The 20,521-nt window shown below is 53.5% G+C and overlaps 7 protein-coding genes across 8 annotated transcripts, besides 8 other annotated features; 4 read left to right on the top strand and 3 right to left on the bottom strand.

Moving 5' to 3' along the window:
* Nucleotides 1-574: 574 nt before the first annotated feature.
* Nucleotides 575-2,114, top strand: EKO05_0011367 (uncharacterized protein; the record flags this gene model as incomplete). Its single annotated transcript, XM_038944464.2, has 3 exons — nucleotides 575-1,064; nucleotides 1,114-1,582; nucleotides 1,634-2,114. 3 exons carry the CDS (start codon nucleotides 575-577, stop codon nucleotides 2,112-2,114), a joined length of 1,440 nt encoding a protein of 479 aa, XP_038792556.2.
* Nucleotides 2,115-2,144: 30 nt separating this feature from the next.
* EKO05_0011366 (uncharacterized protein) lies at nucleotides 2,145-3,087 on the bottom strand (the record flags this gene model as incomplete). Its single annotated transcript, XM_038944462.1, has 2 exons — nucleotides 2,145-2,473; nucleotides 2,526-3,087. The coding sequence occupies 2 exons, from the start codon at nucleotides 3,085-3,087 to the stop codon at nucleotides 2,145-2,147; spliced, it is 891 nt and encodes a 296-aa protein (XP_038792555.1).
* Nucleotides 3,088-5,959: 2,872 nt separating this feature from the next.
* On the top strand, nucleotides 5,960-7,137 carry EKO05_0011365 (E2-like enzyme; the record flags this gene model as incomplete). The annotated part of the gene is made up of 3 exons (XM_038944360.1): nucleotides 5,960-6,483; nucleotides 6,561-7,046; nucleotides 7,095-7,137. 3 exons carry the CDS (start codon nucleotides 5,960-5,962, stop codon nucleotides 7,135-7,137), a joined length of 1,053 nt encoding a protein of 350 aa, XP_038792554.1.
* A 2,317-nt stretch (nucleotides 7,138-9,454) lies between these two features.
* Nucleotides 9,455-11,353, bottom strand: EKO05_0011364 (uncharacterized protein; the record flags this gene model as incomplete). The annotated part of the gene is made up of 4 exons (XM_038944393.1): nucleotides 9,455-10,590; nucleotides 10,642-10,960; nucleotides 11,011-11,213; nucleotides 11,263-11,353. The coding sequence occupies 4 exons, from the start codon at nucleotides 11,351-11,353 to the stop codon at nucleotides 9,455-9,457; spliced, it is 1,749 nt and encodes a 582-aa protein (XP_038792553.1).
* Nucleotides 11,354-12,656: 1,303 nt separating this feature from the next.
* EKO05_0011363 (uncharacterized protein) lies at nucleotides 12,657-17,286 on the bottom strand (the record flags this gene model as incomplete). The annotated part of the gene is made up of 3 exons (XM_038944408.1): nucleotides 12,657-15,253; nucleotides 15,307-16,761; nucleotides 16,818-17,286. The coding sequence occupies 3 exons, from the start codon at nucleotides 17,284-17,286 to the stop codon at nucleotides 12,657-12,659; spliced, it is 4,521 nt and encodes a 1,506-aa protein (XP_038792552.1).
* Nucleotides 16,411-16,477: a tandem repeat.
* Nucleotides 16,656-16,720: a tandem repeat.
* Nucleotides 16,991-17,090: a tandem repeat.
* A 38-nt stretch (nucleotides 17,287-17,324) lies between the features above and the next one.
* Nucleotides 17,325-17,366: a tandem repeat.
* Nucleotides 17,367-17,580: 214 nt separating this feature from the next.
* Nucleotides 17,581-17,676: a tandem repeat.
* A 63-nt stretch (nucleotides 17,677-17,739) lies between these two features.
* Nucleotides 17,740-17,763: a tandem repeat.
* A 118-nt stretch (nucleotides 17,764-17,881) lies between these two features.
* Nucleotides 17,882-17,937: a tandem repeat.
* EKO05_0011362 (uncharacterized protein) lies at nucleotides 17,937-18,173 on the top strand (the record flags this gene model as incomplete). 2 transcript variants are annotated; one of them, XM_059637976.1, is made up of 2 exons in its annotated part: nucleotides 17,937-18,065; nucleotides 18,129-18,173. In XM_059637976.1, 2 exons carry the CDS (start codon nucleotides 17,937-17,939, stop codon nucleotides 18,171-18,173), a joined length of 174 nt encoding a protein of 57 aa, XP_059493959.1. The 2 variants fall into 2 exon arrangements, with proteins under 2 accessions (XP_059493959.1, XP_059493958.1); XM_059637975.1 differs by having other exon boundaries at nucleotides 18,121-18,173.
* Nucleotides 18,174-18,633: 460 nt separating this feature from the next.
* Nucleotides 18,634-20,387, top strand: EKO05_0011361 (Putative metallocarboxypeptidase ecm14; the record flags this gene model as incomplete). Its single annotated transcript, XM_038944493.1, has 2 exons — nucleotides 18,634-19,029; nucleotides 19,083-20,387. The coding sequence occupies 2 exons, from the start codon at nucleotides 18,634-18,636 to the stop codon at nucleotides 20,385-20,387; spliced, it is 1,701 nt and encodes a 566-aa protein (XP_038792551.1).
* Nucleotides 20,323-20,373: a tandem repeat.
* Nucleotides 20,388-20,521: the final 134 nt, after the last annotated feature.

Below are 20,521 nucleotides of genomic sequence, written 5' to 3'. Positions count from 1 at the left end.
AATTAACAGCCGGTATCAAAGAAAGTGCATAGTGACTAAGAAGTCGGAAGTTTTCGAAATATTACGGTCACTGTCAAAGTTGAAGCCGTCCAGAGTCAATGCTCCAGCGCGATCCCTGTCACCCTGTGAAGTTGCCGGCGGGGTAGATTCGCGCTATCACAGGCACACATGCATGAACACTCAAGCTTATCATAATACTTCTGTGGACCAGCGATATGCACCGGATGCTCCGGGGTTTGTTTACTGTACGCGGCAACTATTAATCCTAAAATGAATGGTCAAGATAACGGCTACCCACCATAAGAAATCAGATAGCATCGCCTGAGATGTTTGCCCACATCACGACCTCTCGAATAAGTCTCATTCCACTGGATATATTCTGCTGCTTTGGGCTGCACATGTGACACCCCTCTTGCGCAACAAATTTAACCCCTTAAGCTGGTGAGTGTTAGCTCTGCATGCATGTTTGATAGACCACTTACATCACATTCCCACAAGAATCAATCTACATTCAAGGCTGCTTGGCCAATCTGTATGTTTACTGTGCTAGTATCGCTCGATTCAGCGGGTTATCATGACGGATGTCACGCTGCTTCTGGTCGGTGCAGTTTTCGCGATTAGCTCAATTACGATGTTCGCTCTCCAACGGGAAAAACGAGACATCATGTTGGAACGACTTTGCTTGAAACAACGAAGGCACTCTGACCTTAAAACACCCTCTGGGTCGTTTTCATTAGCACAACGTAGATCTCACGATGTCCCAGGACTCGACTGCTCGACTACATTTCCACCCTCAAGGCGATATGTGTTGGATGGAGCAGAGAATACTTTGCAGCAGAATATGGAGCGCATTCTTCCTCTGGAAACATCGTATCACGATGCCACTGATGATCTGCGTACGCCGTGTGGTTTCTCCATCGCAGACATCAAAGCGCTCGGTGATTTTCCCGACTATGCCGCCTTCAGTGGTGTTCCCCTTCCTAAGCCTTATCATGAATTCAATATCAAGAAAGCGCTTCCAAGGCCTTACAGACCTTTCCGGTGGCCATATCACCAGACAATGTGTGGGTCAACCTACCCACTTGACCATGCGAGGACTGATTGTTTGCCCAGCACTTGCGAAGATGGAATCCGACTGGTGGCTAGAGCTTGAAAATACCTACGAGCAGCGAATAAAGCAGCGATCCCGGCTTTTAGCTAAACACGGCGATGCAGTCTTACAGACACTACCAGGCTCCGAACTCGCTTGCAAAGAATTGATGGAGATGATATTGCAGTTCTTATGCGCGCGTTATCCTCATTACTTCTCACTGAACATAAGCAAGACTGTCCTCCTCAACACCATCTTGAACACAGAAACGGACCTCAAGCAGACTCCACCACTACATGTGATTTTGCAGAACGTTCCTGAGGATTTTGCCGTTATGCTGCGCGACGAGACAACCGGATGTTACAAGTTTCGCGCCGGCGTCATTTGTAGCGCATTAGGATGGGACGTAGGTACTAAGATTGGTCTCCAGCTGCACGAGATTCACGCCCCAGTTCCGGATTACAAAGAGAAATTGCAGTTTTCTATGGATAGGTACGATCTTCTCTCCTCAATTGACCAAAGCAAATGCTGATGTAACCTCAGATACTTTGCCAAGAAGCCCACCGACAAGCCTATACAACGCGGCTCCTGGGGACTGGAGGTTGACCAACCACTTTTCATGCCTCCCGGCGACTCACATGGAGACTACCGGGGCTATCAGATGCCGGATCTGGAGCTCTCTCGGTGCCACCTACGCGTAGACTGGCAGACCTTGCGTCGCCTCCCACTATCGGGTGCTATTGTATTCAACTTTAAAGCCCTCTTCACGTCGTTGAAAGAGCTTAGAGATGAGCCATTCGTGCCAGGCCTGCTTCTGAAGGTGCTAAATGATGGCGGGAGGAACTTGATGCAATACAAAAACACATGGCATACAGAGCATGTGGTCAAGCCAGCTCTGCAGAGGTTTCACGAGGAGCAAGTAGAAAAAGGGATGGTGGAGGAGGGGTGGGAACCGAAGACACTAGATGAGAGTCCATGGTTCCCAGCATGGGAGGAAAAGTGGCACCGTCAGCAAGGCTTTTGAAACGACTATGTTCTCACCTCCTTAATTGACTCACAACTTGCTCCCAGCTTCGCCTCCCTTTGTTGTCCCTCTCCACCCGCTCAATGTAGCTCCTCCATCGATTTCAATCACATTGCCCGTCATGTGCGCGCTCGCCTTTGAACTCAAGAACAACACCAGCCCACCAAAGTCGCTAGGCTTCCCGATGCGGCCAGTGGGTTGCCCAGCGGTAAGAGATTTACCATACTTCTCGAGGCCGAAATTCGTCATACGACTGGGGAAGACACCAGGACAGATGACATTGACCATGATATTCTTGGGCGCAAGTTTGGAGGCGGTCATCTTCGTAAGGTGGATAGCTGCTGCCTTGGCGGGACCATCTGTACAGTGTTAGTCAACAACGCAGTGCCAGACCTGCAGTGGGAGGCTCACAACTGAATGTTCCGTGTCCTGGCTTTGAGAGACCACCAGCGTCTCCTGTTGTGACGTCCAGTGTCTGAATACCTGCCATACTTGCGATGTTGATGACCCTTCCCGGACTATCTGCATTTGCGCCCTTGCGCAGAAGTGGTTCCAATTCTACTGTCATGTAAAAAATGCTCTTGACATTCAGGTCGTACAGCTTATCCCACGCATGTTCCGGGTAGTCATAGTAATCGTCCCCCCAACTAGCTCCTGTGTTATTGACCAAAACCGTCAACTGGTCCGTCCTCTTCTTCAGCTCGTCACAGACTGCTAGACATCCTGACTTATTCTTCAAGTCGCCGACGATGTAGCTGCATTTGCCAGGACCCAAGGCGTTAAGACGTTCGGTCGTTGCCTTGAGCTCTTTCTCTTTGCGAGAGGCAATGAAAACAGTTGCCCCGTTCTGTACAAAAGCTTGTGCAGCCATCTCACCGAGACCGGTAGCTCCTCCAGTAACGAGTGCGACGTGGCCGGAAAATTCGTACAGCGTCGACACGCGCAGATCATCAGTGGAGGCGGCGTGGGTCATTGTGCGGCGTTGGTATATGGACAAGTCACCGAATTAAGGACGATTTTGGTCGACTTCGACGAGAAGAGCGAAATTGATAAGAGTATTGAAATACTGGAAGCGATGATCGAGGCACGGCTCTCGGTATCCGCATAGCCTTGTTGTGGAGAATCCAAAGGGCCTCGGCAGCATCTGTGTTGGGCCAACTGCGGGGTGTTAGCGTGGCGGGGATGTTGGCGTGGGGGCTGAAAAAACGTATAACATCGAAGAGAGCAAAAGTTTCAAATTTAATCGACCGGTGTTGGGAGTATCCAATTTATGCCGAGTTGTTATAGCAGAGGCTAGACGGATTTGACTGCTAGTTTTGCGTAATGCTTTTTTGCTGACAAGCATACTTGTGGGAGGAACACGACTAAACAATGAATGATGATGAGCCAAAAACATCAACTACTACTTGGTCCATACGGAAAATTCTCCAAAAAGAGGACACCTCCGGATCAACACTACTTCCGTGTAGATAGCAGAAACAAGAATTCGGTCAATCACGATATATTCGACCCTCCTTTTTATAGCCGATGTGCAATTAAGAACAGCTGTGATTCCGTGCAACGCTCGGTTAAAGTAGTCAAGATAATGTTTAGAAATGTCCTCCAAGTAACGTGGTACTGCTTCAGGCTATTCTGGAATTCCCTTGGTCAACTGGGCCTCGCGAGATACTTGCTTGAGGCTTACCTGTTAATTCTGGATTTGAGACCCTATCTGCAGTCCACCACAGCGAGGCTGCGCTCCTTCAACGTCAGGGTGGGAGCCCGGATCCGTCATGAGAGAGCAAACACATAACCCGTAAGTCTGGGACTGAAAGGCTTGCGATATTCCCAAGTCTTCTTTGTCTGGGCTTCGCAGTATCGACGCGAATACTGTGGGTACTAGCGTGTGTAGGAGGCTGTGCGTAATGTTCACTATGAAGTGATGATGGATGAAGATCAAAGAATTTGTGGAAGGGCTCAACCCAAGATTTATACCCAGGTATCGAGCAATGCGAGGTGTTTGAGTTTCCCACCATCTTCACCAAAACTCCACATGCCAATGCGAAAGCGATCTGTATGGTACTACTCTGCTGGAGTAGCTGTGTTGGTAGTCACGTACTGAGATGACGAATGCTGGACGTCTCGTGAGACTTCTGAAATCATCGTGAATTGCTGCTGTACGTGTGTATAATTAGCAGATATAGGCTTCTGATCACTCAAAATCGTAACGGTTACCTTTCGAGAGCCGCTCGGGGCCTATCTAGGACAAGGCTGGAGTATGCACAAGACCCAGTAGTGCTGGGTGTCATGCATGCGCTATGAATCGGTAGCAGTTTCGGTCTAAGGTTCAATGTTGTGAACGGTTGCACACACTAGCAGGGCTCCAGGTAAAGACCACTTTGACAGTGTCACGGAACGAAACTCAGAAGCTCCAGCTACCAAAATCTACCAGTCGATTTGTAGACAAGAGAACGTGCGTTCGGCCTTTGTGTCAAGCCTGTCGAAACAACTTCAATACAGACTTGAAATGAAAGTCAAGCTCCAGGAAAGCTCAGCAGCATGTAGCCCGTCTGATTGCAGCAGAAGCCTGGTTCCAGCTTTTTCATACAACTCCAAAGCTAGCACTGCACTGCCGTTCCGACTTCAAAGTCGAAGGATTGCCAACCTAGCTAGATTGAGCAAACGTAGACGATTACTGTGGATGTATTGTCGGGGACGTGCTGTGGTTTGTACATCGTGTTATTTTTGATTGGTGGTAGATCTACTCCAAACAAAATGTGTAGCAGAGCAACCAGGGCAAGCTGCTGTCGAGAAATCCTAAAGCCTGTTAAAGACCGTTAACTGAGAAAAGGCCGGGATCTGATGGCGATAGCTGAGTGACAGTGCACAACGTGCCTTTTCCTAGACCCAGTCTAGAATCAAATAGGCGCATGAGCAGCCTGATTTACCGATTCTACCAAATGGTTTTGCTGGACATACGCTGACGTGCAGAATGCTCTGCAAGTAGGCCCGAATGCGATGTTACTGCCTAAGAGAGTGATGTCAGGGCAAAGGAAAGGGACCAAGTAGCTATCTGGATGAATGTACGGTGCTAAGGATCGTACGCAATCACCATGTTTGTGTTATTGGTAGGGTAGACATCGATCAGTCAGTAAGAAGCCTTGTCACACTGGCTTGAGTGGACCAGCCTTTGTTATTGGTCCAAAATGTCTATTTGAAGCCGGGATAACGAAGGTATTTTGGGCGGTGCTCCCATCGATGCTGCTAGACGCTGAATAAAGCAGATGTTACCATGCTTAGGGACGCTGTTAGGTCGGATTTGATATTCGGAAGCGTTGACCGCTTTTAGAGTTGTTGTGTAGTATCGATGCCAGTGCTGCTTAACCCACGAGGTCCCGGTGTACAGTAAAGTAACGCAACTTGGTCGCCACCGATGCAACATGGCCATTGACAGTCAAGAGGTACGAGCAATAGCTGCGCCGGCCGTCTGTACGAGTTGCCTCAGCACTCTATCGCTTTTCACGTGCTTTGGCTGACCTCCAGGATAATCTGCTTTTCACTGAACCCTCGTTGCTAGGTATCGATTGTGGACACGCTCAGATGCCTCGTGTTTGAACGCTCGAGTCTCTTGTTGCTGTGTGGGAGCTCGTGATGAGGAGTGTATCGTGACCTGGACAGGTGCGGCTGCGACGCTAACGTTAGCTAGGCAGCCGCGACCCCTCCATCGTCACCCCTCCATTCGCCGTACGGTGAGCATCTCGAAGTCTCGAAGTCTCAAAGCTCTAAGCTCTACATGCCCAGTCAAGTCCCTTTTGAATACACACACAGTCACACCTGCACTCTCAACTGGAAAGCCGGATATCATCATGGCGTACAACTTCGTGCGCTCGTACATCGACACATTCCGGGAGCGGACCGCCGCCATCAGCCACACCTCCACATTTCGCGAAACCGGGCAGATCACACCAGAGGAGTTCGTTCTTGCTGGAGACTTCTTAGTGTTCAAGTTCCCTTCGTGGCAGTGGGCAGATGCCTCATCACCAGCGAAACGCGTATCGTATCTGCCTGAAGGCAAGCAGTTCCTAGTCACCCGAGGCGTACCTTGCCACCGCCGTCTCGATGACAACTTTGCCGGAGAAGCTGGGCAGGATGAGACGATTGTAGGTGATGGGTTTACCGCTGGTGAGGGTGGCGCAGACGACGATGGCTGGCTGCGGACAGGCGGCATGGCCGCAAGCCAGGAAGCCAGGGTGCGCGACGTCAGGACGGTTGATGAGAGCGGCAACCTAGGCGCAGCTGAGGAAGAGGATGAAATTCCTGACATGGAGGACGACGAAGACGACGAGGAGGCCATCATAAGAGATCCCCAGGCTGGCTCGAATACACAAGCGTAAGTGGCGCGTTCAAACCGCGAAACGCCATGAGAGCGCAGAGATGCTTTTGAATCTATCGCTGACCCTGCTCCAGCCCCCTACGAACCTACACCCTCTACATCACATACTCTGCTCACTACCGAACACCGCGACTCTACCTGTCCGGCTACGGCTCCACTTCAGTGCCACTCAAGCCACAGGAGATGATGGAGGATATTGTTGGAGATTACAAAGACAAGACAGTCACCATCGAGGACTTCCCGTTTTTCGAGCACGCGCTCAAGACTGCGTCAGTACATCCTTGCAAGCATGCTTCAGTGATGAAGGTGCTGTTGGACCGCGCAGATGCTGCTTTGAAGCTGAGACTTGCAAAGCTCAAGGCAGGCAAGGACGTGAGCAAGCTCGACAGCGGCATGGAGGCTCTCGTCGATGATACCAGGTTGTTGAAACTCACCGAGCAAGCAAAGAACAAGAGCGGAGAGGAGGCCAAAGATGATTGGGAAGTACTTGAGGAGCAGGATGACGAGGTGGCTATTCGGGTGGACCAGTACCTCGTCGTCTTCTTGAAGTTCATGGCCAGGTCAGTCACTTTAGACATCATATTAGGCCGTCAGCTAACCTCCAACAGTGTAACGCCCGGCATTGAACATGATTTCACTATGGGTGTGTAAACACCGCACGCCATTTCGGTATTCAGTTTTTTTTGGAATTTCTGCTCTAGAACGTCTGGAGTTTTATTGAGGCAGATTGGCATGGAACGGGCGCATTATTACAAGGGCGGTCGCAAACGTGTAGCTTGTTAGTCCTTGTTTCCTAGATGCTACGTCTGCCATTCTAGGCCAAGCTGTGCAACGCGCACGCTGAGCAAATGCAGTGCAGGGATGAATTTATATTTAACTCCCCCAATTTGCTGCCAACATGACTTTCGTTCCTCAAGTTCTTGCCATGGACGCAGGAGCTGTTGTGGAAATAAGTACCGATAAGGCTCGTCGAGGAACACACTTGCTATACTTCTCACACTGCCAGGACAACGTCCAGTCAGTCTGATCTTGGATGATCAACGCCATCTAGAATAGACTTCACAATCAACATTCCATGTCGTGACGAATGAAATGGAACGCAAGATCGCTTGAATGCTCCACAACCAGTGGAAATCGCCCAGAAATGTAGTACAGATAGCTCTGAAGTGTGGCACAGCAAGGATGTTCGTGGAGACAGAAATAGGAAATGATACTGTGGCGGTCAAAAACCCAGGGCATTCGATCCTGATCCTCGACAATTATCGACAACACCCTTTTCTGCGGCATATGAACCAAGCCACCTCGAACCTGACTGTGAGAAGCACGATTCAATCGATGAACCATCTCCTATCCAGGCATCTACGAACCTCCTGGACTCTTGAGATCATTGCCATCATCATCAGCACTTGTGCCGTGGTCTCGATCAATACGGTTGTAGCTGCTCTTGGTACGCTTGCACGAACTACACTTGCATTCGCGCTTATTTCATGTGTTTGACAGCAAAAGCGGAACTGGCTATGCAGAAAGCTGGACAGTCCTGTTGCTTGGAAGAGATTTGATGAGGCCAGTCGAAGGCCATGGGTATATATTCGTCTTTTTGTGTGGCTGCGGGCTAGGAAAGCAACCTCTCCACTATAAAAGTTCATGCAGTTAATACAGAATGCAGGAGTTGGGCGGCTCTAGGAGCCTTGGGCATAGTTGGCGCCATTGACTTCGATCCTTGTTTTCAAGCAGTGGTAGGTACTCACGGACAACTGAGCAGCATACCAGAGATTGCCGACGCCACCATCAGGCAATTCTCCAGGATATATAGTGGTCTCATACAGGAAGTCAGTGGTGCGGCTCCTTCAGTGACAACATCGACCGACCAGTTCAATATTGTTTCGAGCATAGGCAGCAGACCAGATTTTGGCTTCATTAGTTCCGTTTACAATGAATTCCAGAACACCTCAACTTTTCGATATGACGCTACTGAAACGGAGTACAGCATTGGCAATTGCACTCGGCCCGTGTTACTTCAGCCGCCGTTTGCAGTTCTTGCGAGAATGTTTCGAGCTACATGGATCGTATTAAGATGTGGGGGGGGGTGGCACCAACATCCCGACACCAGGTTCCCTCAACAGCTAGGTTGACGACTTCGTCAAATTCAAATTGTCCTGCGCCAACAAGAAAGACTTCATTGATTTAGAGCAGGAAGGGTAGTAAAAACCGACGATTGCCACAGAAATTCGTACTCACATGACCGCGATCACAACCATCTATACTATTAGAACCGTAAAGTTTCAGAATTCCGAGACCTTGTTGATAGCATTCACGGTCGTGAGAGCGTCTGACGAGTTTCTTGACTTCCATATTAAATGGGAAGACTCTCGACCAAGCGAAAGTCATGTAATTAAGGAGCATACACTCGGGTCATGGGCTTAAAAGGTCCGTAAATCTTAAGGTATCGACCGGACCGATCTTCATATCACGCCCCTCTGGAATCGTCCAAAAATCTTACACGGGACGTTAAGCGCATATTCAGCTTCTCACAAGAGTTCCTCTTTCACGCCATCGATTTCCTCATCGACTATACGAAGAGCGACAACACACCAGAAATCCTCTGTATCACGCTAAAGGCCCTCCTGATGAGACTTGGAACATGATTACACTTACCTTGCCTATCCTATTTTCATGCTGGTGACTGGGGTCGTGTACGTGATACTCACAACCATCGAGTCCACACGCCTACACATGCCACTATGAAAAGAATCAGCGCTACCGACGCTCTTGCAAGGCTTTGATGACGAGACACAGAGATCTTTGAGAAAAGACAGAAAAGCTGCTCAGGGCCAGGTCCTGGTGCGACTTGCAAAAGATGAGACAGACTGCTTGAGGCTGATCACGCAGCAGTGAGCTAGCAGAATAGAACACAGGTTGTGAATGGAAAATTGATTTAACGCTTAATCCACTATCAGGTTTGACATGTTCATCGGCCAGGCCTGACTCTTGACTTTGATGTCCCACCGTAAGCCCACGCCAACCCTGCAGCAACTGTACTAATCGCACCCAACAACAACGTTGTATTGCTCAAACAAGTCTCTTCCCTTACTCTCCCGATCTTCGTCTCCTGTTTCCCGCTTCCAAACACAACCTTGCTCGCACTCCTTTGTCCACCTAGCGTGTCCGTGATCTCGAAATCCTCCCAGTCCACCTTGCTCAGCATCTCCTGGTACTCGATCACGGTGCCGGACCAGTTATTCGTAATCTTGCCATCCTTATTCTTGTACCAGCTACCACAGTTTGCGTCTGCGAAACTGCTCTTCTCGAGAATAGCTTGGATCTTGTCGTTGAACGCGTCAGTGCGGGACTGCTTAGGCATAAGCCCAATGCGCGCGTCACGATTTCGCGCGTCCAGCACGGCGGAGACGAGTGTGTTGAGGTAGCGGGATTGCGCTTCGATCATCAGGATGATCGAGTTGTGACCCAGGTTTGTGTTGGGTCCGTAGAACATGCCAAAATTAGGAAGGCTGGACACCGTAGTGCCGTACAATGCTGAAGCACCGCCAGACCAAATATCTGCTAAGGAACGGTTGTGCGTGCCAGTGACTTTGATGGGGTGGAGAAATTCGACGGTTCGGAAACCGGTTGCAAGGACAATCATGTCGTGATCGTGATGTTCACCGTTTTCAAGCTCGACGCCAGTTTCTGTGATGCGCTTGATCCTGTTCGTCTCGAGGGTGGTCTTTGTATTCGCAACAGCGGGGTAGTAGTCATCAGATATAATGACTCGCTTGCACCCCGGATTGTAGTTCGGCGTGAGTTTATCCCAGAGGTCAGGACGGCCAGGAATCTGTTGTCGCATCATGTCATTGCAAAGCGTGCGCAGCGTGCCCGCGAATTCGGAATCACCATCTGTTACTGCGTCATAGAAAGACTCGCGAAAGTCCATCATGCCTGCACGCTTGCGCCAACGGACAGGTGGGAGGTAGCGGTAAATTGCGCGGCGCAGGTCTGAGACGGGTCCATCTTCGCGGGGTATTACCCAGTTAGGAGAACGTTGATATATCGTGAGATCTTGCGAGACCGGGAGGATCTCAGGGATGATTTGAGCGGCTGTGGCTCCTGTTGTATGGTCAGACGACGCTCGTCGTAGTGTAGGCTTAATTCACACACCGTTTCCGACGACTCCAATCTTTTTGCCTTGCATGTCGTAACTCCAGTCCCATCTAGCACTGTGCATAATCTTGCCCTTGAAGTCGGTCAGCCCCTCGATGTCCGGATACCGTGGCTGGTTGAGCTGTCCAACAGCCGAGATCAAAAAGTCGCTCTTGATCGAATAGCTTGGGCTGAACTCGGCGTCTTTTCCTCCCGTCACTTTGACGTCCACTTTCCAGTGCGATGTACTGTCGTCCCAAGTCGCAGCTTCGACTGATGTGTTGAACCGAATATATTTGTAGAGCTGGTACTTGTTTGCTACATTACGAAGATATTCCTAATGACTGTCAGGCAAATCCAGAAAGTGCGGTGGGTATGAGTACTCACAAGGATCTCTTCTTGACCTGGGTATTGGCGTGTCCAATCTGGATTCTGTTCGAAAGAGTACGAGTAGAGCATACTCCACACATCACAGCAGCAGCCGGGGTATTTGTTATCGTACCATGTTCCGCCTATGCTCGAGGACTTCTCAATGATAACAAAGTTGTGGCATTTGTTGCGTTTGATAAGGTCGATGGCCATGCACATGCCTTCGTACGGTCAGTTGGACCTCTAGTCAGCCTGGTTTGTTGTAGTTACCAGATATGCCAGCCCCAATGATCACAACTGCTGCACTTGTGTGGTCCTTGTTCCCCACAGGAACCTGGGGCCATGGTTGCGAGCCACCCATATTACTTTTTCAATGGCTTTTTAACTGGCCAACAGAGCTCGAACGTTGTTGGGCACACAGGAGTAGTAGGAAGGGAAGGGAAAGCTATGAACTCGAGGTAATTCGACGTCAGAACACGACAAGTCTTAAAGCATCTCGCTTTGAGATTCGGACACGCTGACTCGAGCTGAAAGCCGGTAGAACGCTTGAACAAGTGGCACGTTTCTAAGCAGGTCCGGATCGTCATGATGTGCGACGCACCTTCCCCTCTCCTCGGGTATTCCGAGGTAATGCATACGGCTCGCCATTATACATTGTCTCATTCTGTCGCATAATTGGGCTGTACCAAAACCAAAACATACACTGATTACAAGTTACGAGCAATTCTCATTACTGATGCACTCCTAAAAAGCTTTCCCGGCCAATACAGCCGTTTGCTGTCGAGCATTCAGAGGTGGCAGCGATAATGGGTTATGCGTGTCCGGGAGTGGAGCCGAAACGGCGGGAGCTAACCTCAACGCGGGTAGTGTGGTTTGTTCTCGAAATACCATGTCACCCCATGGCCTGAGATCACGAACCAGCAATCGCGCGTATCTGCCAAGAGGGTTAAAATCTCTTTACAAGAAAGCTGCGTCCCCTTCCACGCTCCTCAAAACGTTGACCAAAGAAGACTTCTGGCCCAAGCAGAGTTGACAAAAATTATGAGCCTCTAGCCTAAAAAGACACGAATGTGATACCGCATTGCATGAGACGTTGGCAATAGGCTATTCCGGGCTAAGAGTGGGTTATGATACGACTACCTTACCAACGCGACCTCAACGATTTGTCATTCTCAATACGTACGACACGATTGTGCTCAGCTAGCCCGAGCCAGCTCGTCACGGCCGCCTCGTAGACGTTGTGGGTCAGGGTGTACGATGGTAAGACCTTGAGTTCTTCCTTCACTATGCTCCCACCGTACTATCCTACTGCGATGGTGAGGGCTAACATCGTCCCGTGACCGAAATGTCACCTTGCCTCTCCAGGCCAACTGACCACATCAAGTTCGACTGAACGCCACCGTCTATAGATACATGTCGCAGTGCTGGGAGAGACCAAAGAGATAAGAAAAGCGGCCTGCCGTGAAGAGCTGCCCTCCCACGCCGTGCTGTATGCGCTGTTGCCGATAAAAGTGACAATGTAGATGAGATGATTCGCTTTTGCTTGCTATGCAGTCGAATTAAGACGTAAAGGAAATTGGGGAATCCACTTTTCAAGATCCAAATATGTCAAACACAAATAAAAAGGGTATGTCGCGAGTACGATGTTGTAGGTTTTGGTATTCTCAAGGGGTGGAGTTGACCTGCTCTTTGTTTCCTTCGATGGCGAGGACTTGGTTATGTGCCGTCAGTTGTTTGATATAGTCCATAGACGATGCTGTGGTAGACGCTGGCTCGATTGCGGCAGGCTCAGTGATGGCCGTCTCAATCGGTTCGCCGTCTTTGCTTGTTCTCTCCTCGGCAACATCGCTCAACTCAGAACTCCCATTTGAGGCGGCATCCTGATACTCGAGGGATTGATGGAAATTGTCGGGAGTGATGGTCTGAGAGGAAACAAGACGCTGCTTGACCTGCTCCGAGGACATTTTGCGGCGAGGTGTGTCGTCGTTCTTTTCGGACCCAGGACTGACAACGGTTCCATCACTGACGCTGCCATCTCGCTCATCAGCAGAAGCTAGTTCCTGAGCCTCTTGCAGCTGCTTCTTAGTCTTCAGCCTCTCTTCAGCTGTAGTGTTGTGCCAATCAGATCCAAACTGAATGACAGAAGCCTTCTTGCCGTGTACAGTGAAGCTACCCTTGCTACGGGCTAGACCTTCGCTCTCCGAGGTGCCGTCGCTGGTAATGGTCGAGGCTGAGTCTCGGCCTTTGTGGCTGCGACGGTGCGATGAACTGCCATGCGAGTCTCGGAGCGTACGATGCAAGCTTCGCCTGTGCTTCGTGCGCGATACAGGAGAACCTGCGTGAGCTGCAAGGCTCTGCTCTGCGTCCGATTCGACAGCCCCGTCTGTGGCTGGGTCTGGTGTTTTGGGCTGGATCGCATCTGTCTCGATGAGGGGAGGTGTGGCATATCTAACGTCATCGTCAGAGTCATCATCTGAACCCACCGTGCCATCGTCGAAAGTGGATACAGAGGGTCGTTTATCAGCAGGGTACATCCTGGGAGATTGCACCGAAGAGCTGGCTATCGAGCTTCGGCGGTCTGATGCGGGTGGGCTGAATGAGATGGGCGGCACACTGTAGGAGCCTGAAGGAAACGTGAGACTTGTCTGGCGTGGCATCTCGGGAGGCGTTTTGAACACGCTCTCGTCCATTTCTGTGTTCCCAGAAGATTTCGTAGTTGGACGAGCGGTAAATCCTTCGGAAGACTGTGGCGGTTTATGACTGCTCGTGAGTGAGCTCGTCTTTGACGCTAAGCGTGCAAGACCGCTGATTTTGGACGTTTTGCTAGTGGAGGCAGGCGAGTTCTGCGCAGGCGGTGCTTGCGAGGATTCTGCTATCCGATCGTTCCGCGCTTGTGTCTCGGTAGCACTCTGTCTCTCATCCTCCAGCTCGTGTGCTAGGATGTCGCGGTGGCATTTCATCCGCCATATCTCGATGCGAGACCACTTGAGTTTTGCCGATAGACGACCTGCTGCATGTATCACCAGCTCTCGGGTTTTCGGTTGGATGGGCGCTAGAATCTGAAGGTGTCTCGCATCACGGAGGCGGGCCTCCAGCTCCCTGATGGCATCGGCTAGTTTGTCCTCCGAGTCAGAGATCCGGGCTTGCATCATGTCTCTTCGTGCCGTCACCACTTGTTGTGCGAAGTGGGTGTCGATCTTGCCGCTCTGAACCAGTACGTCGCCAGTCGCAGTAGGAATAGACTTGCCAGACTGAGACGAGTCCAGACGTCTGATCCCACGGTTCTTCTGACCTTCATAGAGTCCACCAACCATACCTCTGGAACGAACGCCTAACGTCTCAAAGGCGGCAGTGTAGTTGAGGACGCCTAGCCAGTCGTTTAGGTCTTGTTCGCTGTCAGCCAAGAATGTCTCCTCGCCGATCTTGGAGCACATGGAAAAAGCGTTCTTGTGCCTCTTGTATGTGTTGTCGACCAAAGCGACAGCACCGTCCATGGGTATCATGTGATCCTGTTTGAACTCTTGCAGCGCTGGCGAAAAGACCGCAGGGCCCGCTTCACCGTGCTTGAGGTGCTGTTCATGTTGGCTCATCAAATTCTTAGCCCAGCTGCTGTTACGGAACAGCGAAAGACCTGAACGAGTGAGCACTGCACCCCACTCCTGCCACGGAGACCGTGCTTTCTTGCGTTTTGGATCCTTCCTCCACAGTATCCCGACTTTGGTCACGGGCATCTCGACAATGCCGACTGACGTCCCGAGAGGGTTCTCCTGGGCGGCTTCTGACATGAAGGCTTCTGGCCTGGAGCGTGACGAGACGATTTGAATGACACCGTACCTGGTAAAAGACTTGTAGATGTTCTTCGTGTCAAGCGTCGCAGCGGTACCGAGATAGTTGTAGGGATCGTCCAGGTTCATCACGTCCTTGATGGTGGGCCGGAGGACGTCCAGTTTGCCTTCGAAGATTAATGTGTAGGGGTCGATGGGCTCCTTTTTGACCTTACGGGCAGGATCGTTGGGGCCCTTGAGCACTGCCGTTCTCCTGCTCTTCTTCGACGAGATGTTCTTGAGATCGACTTCGTCCTCGATGTGAATGAACGGTGTGTATACGACGTTATCGTAGATGCACCCAAGAACGTCATCAGAAACACCCTCGCACGACGAGTTTTTGATGTAGTCGTGCCTTTGCATCTTGCGTTTATTGTTCTTGTTGAAGAAATCGGTGTGGAGGATGATGATGGAGAAGGATATGAAGTAGGCCTTGTCTGGGGGTTCGTTAGTGCGTAAGTCAGGTTGATGCCAGCAAGACGCAACTTACCTGTGTTGATGTAGATGCCAGGGTTGCATTCGTGGTAGCGGTCGGCGAAGCCCTGCAGGACCCTGTCGATCTGCTGGGTTTCCTTGGGCAGCTCGACCTGCATGAGCAACTTGCGAACAGCCATGTCGATGGGATCGCCAAAGAAAGCAAATCTGCGCATGTAACTTCGCAGGACGGAGAGCAGGAAGGCATCGTCTGTCTTGGACAGATAGCTGGCAATGACACTCTTGTCGACGTTGTTGGCTTCGATTCTCTCGAGATAACGACCGGGCGTCTCGCCTTCCTCGCGCTCGGGCATGGCCAGCGTCTCCCTACTGATGCTGAGCGAGTTCTGGTGCGAGGAGCCGGAGGTGCCTGTGTACCCGTGGGCGGGCGAGCCATGCCTGGATGGGTGCAGGTCGTTCTGACGAAAGCGTCCCAGGCTGAACAGGTTGCTGAAGCTGCTGCGTCCCGCGGTGATGGAGGTCGAGGTCCTCCCGCTGAATCCATTGGGCGGAGTGGAAGACGGATTGTCGTCGGACATGCCGCCCAGGGAGCCCATGGTGGACGAGCGGGCGCGTAGCCCCATGCGCTTGGGCGGCTGAGGGGACGAACGAGCCGAGCGAGCGGATCTGGACGAGTCGTTGCGGAAGAGCGAGGCGGCGCCCGGGGAGGCCAGGTTCAGCGAAGTGGCAGCCAGGGCGACCTGCGAGGCGGAAGGCAGCGGCGGCGTGTGGGTGCCACCTGCGCCTTCTGTGTAGCGGCGCGCGGTCAAGGGGGGACTGCCGGTGGGAGAGCCGGGAGAGGCGGAGCTGGGGCCGCCCATGGAGGCGCGCGGTGTTGCGGGCGCCGTGTCTGGGAACTGGGGCGGCTCGATCTTCATGGGCAGGGGGAACAGAGAGGCGCGCTGCTTGCGCCGGCTGAAGCCAAAGCGCGTGGAGCCCGCACGCTGGGGGTGCGGGGGCCGGGTGCTTGTTTCGAACGAAACATGGCCGGTCGAGCTGCCGTCGGAGCGCGATGACTCGGAGGCGCGGTGGGCGGGGGGCAGCAGGGCGGTGGTGCTTTCAGCGAAGTCGCGGGCCTCGGAACGTTCGTCGGGCCGCTGCGGGCTCGCGGAGAAGCGGTCTGGCTCTGGCTCTGGATCGGCGTCTGGGGGCGGAGCTGTAGCTGGGGCTGTAGCTGGAGCTTGAGCCACGTTGCCGTCGTCGAGCAGGTTGTGCCTGCTCTTCCAGGAGCCGAGGGCCAGGGGGCGCTTCTTGTCCATGGACTTGCGCAGGAGGCCGCCGGGCCTGTCGACGCTCGCGGGGTCGAAGGAGCGGCGACGCAGGGTGAAGTGCTGCAGACGGCTGCGCTTCTTGGCGGCAGCTGGCTGGTCGTGGTCGAGGTCATGCTCGAGGTCGTGGGCGTGGGCGGGTCGCGGGTCGTCTTCGGGGTCCATGAAGGTTGGGGGGGTGGTGATGATAGCAGGCGGCGATTCTGGGACACGGCACGTCAGTGGTTGGCACGGGTTCTCGCAGGCGCCCTTCACCTACGCTCGTTGCTGCGTTCTGCGGCGCTGGCAGGCACCGGCGGCACCGGCGGCACCGGAGGCGCCTTTTCAGCATGCTCCCTGGCTGTCGTCGATAGCTGCGAATCGGAGGCGTGGCGGAACCTCAGCATGGAGAAGCGGCGCGGGTTCGAGGGCCGTGGCTGGGCGGGTGGGCTATCGTGGGCATCGTGGGCGTCGTGGGCGTCGTGGGCGTCGTAGGCGTCGTGGGCGTCGTGGGCGTCGTGGGCGTCGTGGGCGTCGTGGGCATCGTTGGCGTTGTGCGAGTCGCGCGAGATCGAGGGCCGCGCAACCTCGCTCGACGCAGGGCGGCCACCGTCTTCCGAGACGGCCAGACGATCGGTGGATGGGCTATCGTGGTTGCGGGCTCGGTCGCCGCGCCTGAAAAGACCAGCTGGATCGAGCGTGGATCTCCTCTTCAGGTCGTGCTCGCTGCGTCCGGGCCGGAGACGCATTCTGCTGCGCGCCGGGGGCTACAGCTCATGTATGCGCGGGCAAAGGCACAGCGCAGCACATGGCACAGGTACGGCAGCAGCAGCAGAGGAGGCTAGGCGAGATGGGGCGGGCGGTGTAAGGCGTGAGGTGAGGCGTGAGGTGAGGCGTGAGGTAAGGCGTGAGGTAAGGCGTGAGGTAAGGCGTGAGGTAAGGCGTGAGGTAAGGCGTGAGGTAAGGCGTGACGCGGGTATCCGGGAGACGAACGATGGTAAGGCTGAGGGGTCCGGTGGAGGATGCGAGCGCCGCGTGGACCAAGACAGAGAGAGAGAGACACACACACACGCACGCACACACACACAGAGAGAGAGAGAGAGGGAGAGGGGGAGAGATACGGCGATGGGAACGGAGAGACGTCGTGGAGGGGGCGGCGAGGGAGGAAAGCAGGCTTGTGTGTTGGACATGCACACAGTCGTCCATGCAGCCATGCCATGCAATGCACTCGGCTGGCCCAGGTACAACGTCAGCCCGTGCCGGCTCTCGGCCGTCCTCCCTCCTGTCCCTCTCGTGTGGAGGTGGCCTGGAAGCCTGCTGCTGCTTCTAGCGCCGCCGACACCTCCACACGACAACCACGACTACAACCACGAATACAACAGTAACCACAGCCACAACCATGCCTCAGCACAGGCAGGTCTCGATCAAACAGGACGAGGTACTCAATGCCAGTCTGCACATGACCTGCAACCTGAAGAGACACTACACGACTCCAGCCATGTTTGTAAAAGCTGCCGAGCACCAACAGGTACGCTAAAGAAATCCAGCAGTACCAAGTACCATCTAAGAAAATGCCGCTGGAGCATGGTAGTGGGTGTACTCTGTAACGAGAGAGGGTGGTTGTGAGAGGAAGTGACAACGGCTCTATATCCTCTTTAGCATTACTTGATATCCTCTATCAGGTACCCTATACTCTATATCCTCTTTAAACACGTTATGCTCTCCTCCTTTGACAAACACGTCATGCTCTCCTCCTTTGACAAACACGTCATGCTCTCATCCTCCTTGAAGCCCTCTATACTCTATATCCTCTTGAAACACGTTATGCTCTCCTCCTTTAATAAACACGTCATGCTATCCTCCTCCTCGAAGCCCTCTATACTCTGTATCCACGTAGATGGATACTACCGACCTATATAGGAAGAAAGCTCTCCTTGTAAAAGGTGATTGTCTTGTCATTGCACAATGACTGGTGGCTGTGCACGCGACCCCAGCTCCTGGCGCTGCAGGTCCACGACCCCACCCTACGTTCCCATGGTCCGTCCGACCAGGCACACAAACACACAACACCCCATCCACCACCCACCACCCACGCAATGCGCCAGGGCCCCCTCGCCGCCCTCGGCCTGCTGCTGCTCGCGCCGCTGGTCTCAGCAGCCCCGCAACAACCGGCCTACCACGACCACCGACGCCCGGCGCAGGACGCGAGCCCCAACCGCACGCCGCCCACCTGGCGCAGGCTGTCCGACGCCATCCTCAGGAAGATAGGGAGTCTGCCCGTCCACCACACCAGCCGCCGAGAGGGCGCCGGCAGCACCCCTCAGCCAGCAACAGAGCCCTTTGTCGCTCGCTACGGCGACGATGTGGTCCTCCGCTTCACCATGCACACGGCAGACGAGGCAAAGGCCCTGGCCGAGGCATCCGACGTCCTGTTCCTCGACGTGTGGGAGTTCAATGAGGACTGGGCAGACATCAGGGTAGCAAAGCATGTCGTCTGTCTTCCCACGCCCGCCGCCTTCTCCCCCGCAAATCTAACTCGATCCAGGTGCCTTCGCTGCTGGGCCTCCTCCCGCCCTCGCTGAAGCAGTCACACCAGCCTCTCATGCAGGACCTCGACCTGGCACAGGCCATCTTCGACTCGTACCCTTCCTCGTCCGCCACCCTGTCCCACCAGGACGACCACGCCTACGCCCCCCACAAAACCAAAGGCCACCCGTTCCTGCAGGACTACCAGCCATTGTCCGTCATCAATCCGTGGATGAAGCTCATGGCCTCCATGTTCACCACCCACGTGCGCCGCATTGTCGTGGGTACAACCTACCAAGGCCGCGACATCCCCGCCCTGCGCGTAGGCGTGCACCCGACCAACAACGACCAGCCCTCGGGCCCCCGCAAGACCGTGCTCATCACCGGCGGCTCCCATGCACGCGAGTGGATCTCCACCAGCACCGTCAACTACGTGGCCTGGAACCTGATCAACGCCTACGGCAAGGACCGCGAGATCACACGCCTGCTCGAGCAGTTTGACTTTGTGCTTGTCCCCACCCTGAACCCCGACGGCTACGTCTACTCCTGGGAATCGGACCGTCTGTGGAGGAAGAACCGTCAGCCAACAAGTCTGCGCTTCTGCAGTGGTGTGGACCTGGACCGCAGCTACGCCTACAAGTGGGACGGCGACACGGTGCGCACCAACCCCTGCAGTGAATCCTATGCAGGCAGCGAACCCTTTGAGGGCCTGGAAGCTCAGCGCTTTGCCGAGTGGGCCAAGAACGAGACCGAACACAACAACGTGCATTTTGTTGGCTTCTTGGACTTGCATTCCTACTCACAGCAGATCTTGTACCCCTACTCGTACTCGTGCACAGAAGAGCCCCCGGCGCTCGAAGACCTCGAGGAGCTGGCTGTCGGCCTGGCCAAGGCCATCCGCATATCACGCAGAGGACATGCGTACAAGGTCACGTCCGCCTGCGAAGGCAACGTCATGTGGTCGAGCGACAAGAAGCAACCATCGGTCCTACCGCGCATCGAGTCGAGTGGAGGAAGCGCGCTCGACTGGTTCTATCACGAGCTCAAGGTCAAGTACTCGTACCAGATCAAGCTGCGCGACACAGGCAGCTACGGCTTCCTCTTGCCCAAAGAGAACATTGCACCGACGGGAGAGGAGATGCTCGATGCAGTCTTGTACCTTGGCCGCTTCATGCTTGGCGAAGTGGGCCTGGCGACGGCGAAGAAGCAAGATGCACAGCCAACGGAGCTTCTGGAGCATGGGTGGGACATGGTCGACAAGGCGGAGACGGAGGCAGATGACCAGGAGGAAGAGGAGGAGGAGGAGGAGGCGACTGAGCTGTGAAAAGTTTGGAGTTGTTGTACGACCAGATTGCTTTTAGGCTTCGCTATACCCAATTGTTAATTCCTTGTATCACATGTCACTTGTCATTCCCACTCTTGTTCCCATGGATGCCCTTGTTCGTGCAGAGGGGTCGA

Source organism: Ascochyta rabiei, chromosome 22, assembly GCF_004011695.2.
Source record: "Ascochyta rabiei chromosome 22, complete sequence".
NCBI lineage: Eukaryota > Fungi > Ascomycota > Dothideomycetes > Pleosporales > Didymellaceae > Ascochyta > Ascochyta rabiei.
The sequence above is the reverse complement of the archived record's forward strand: the minus strand, read 5'-3'. Positions and strand labels throughout refer to the sequence as shown.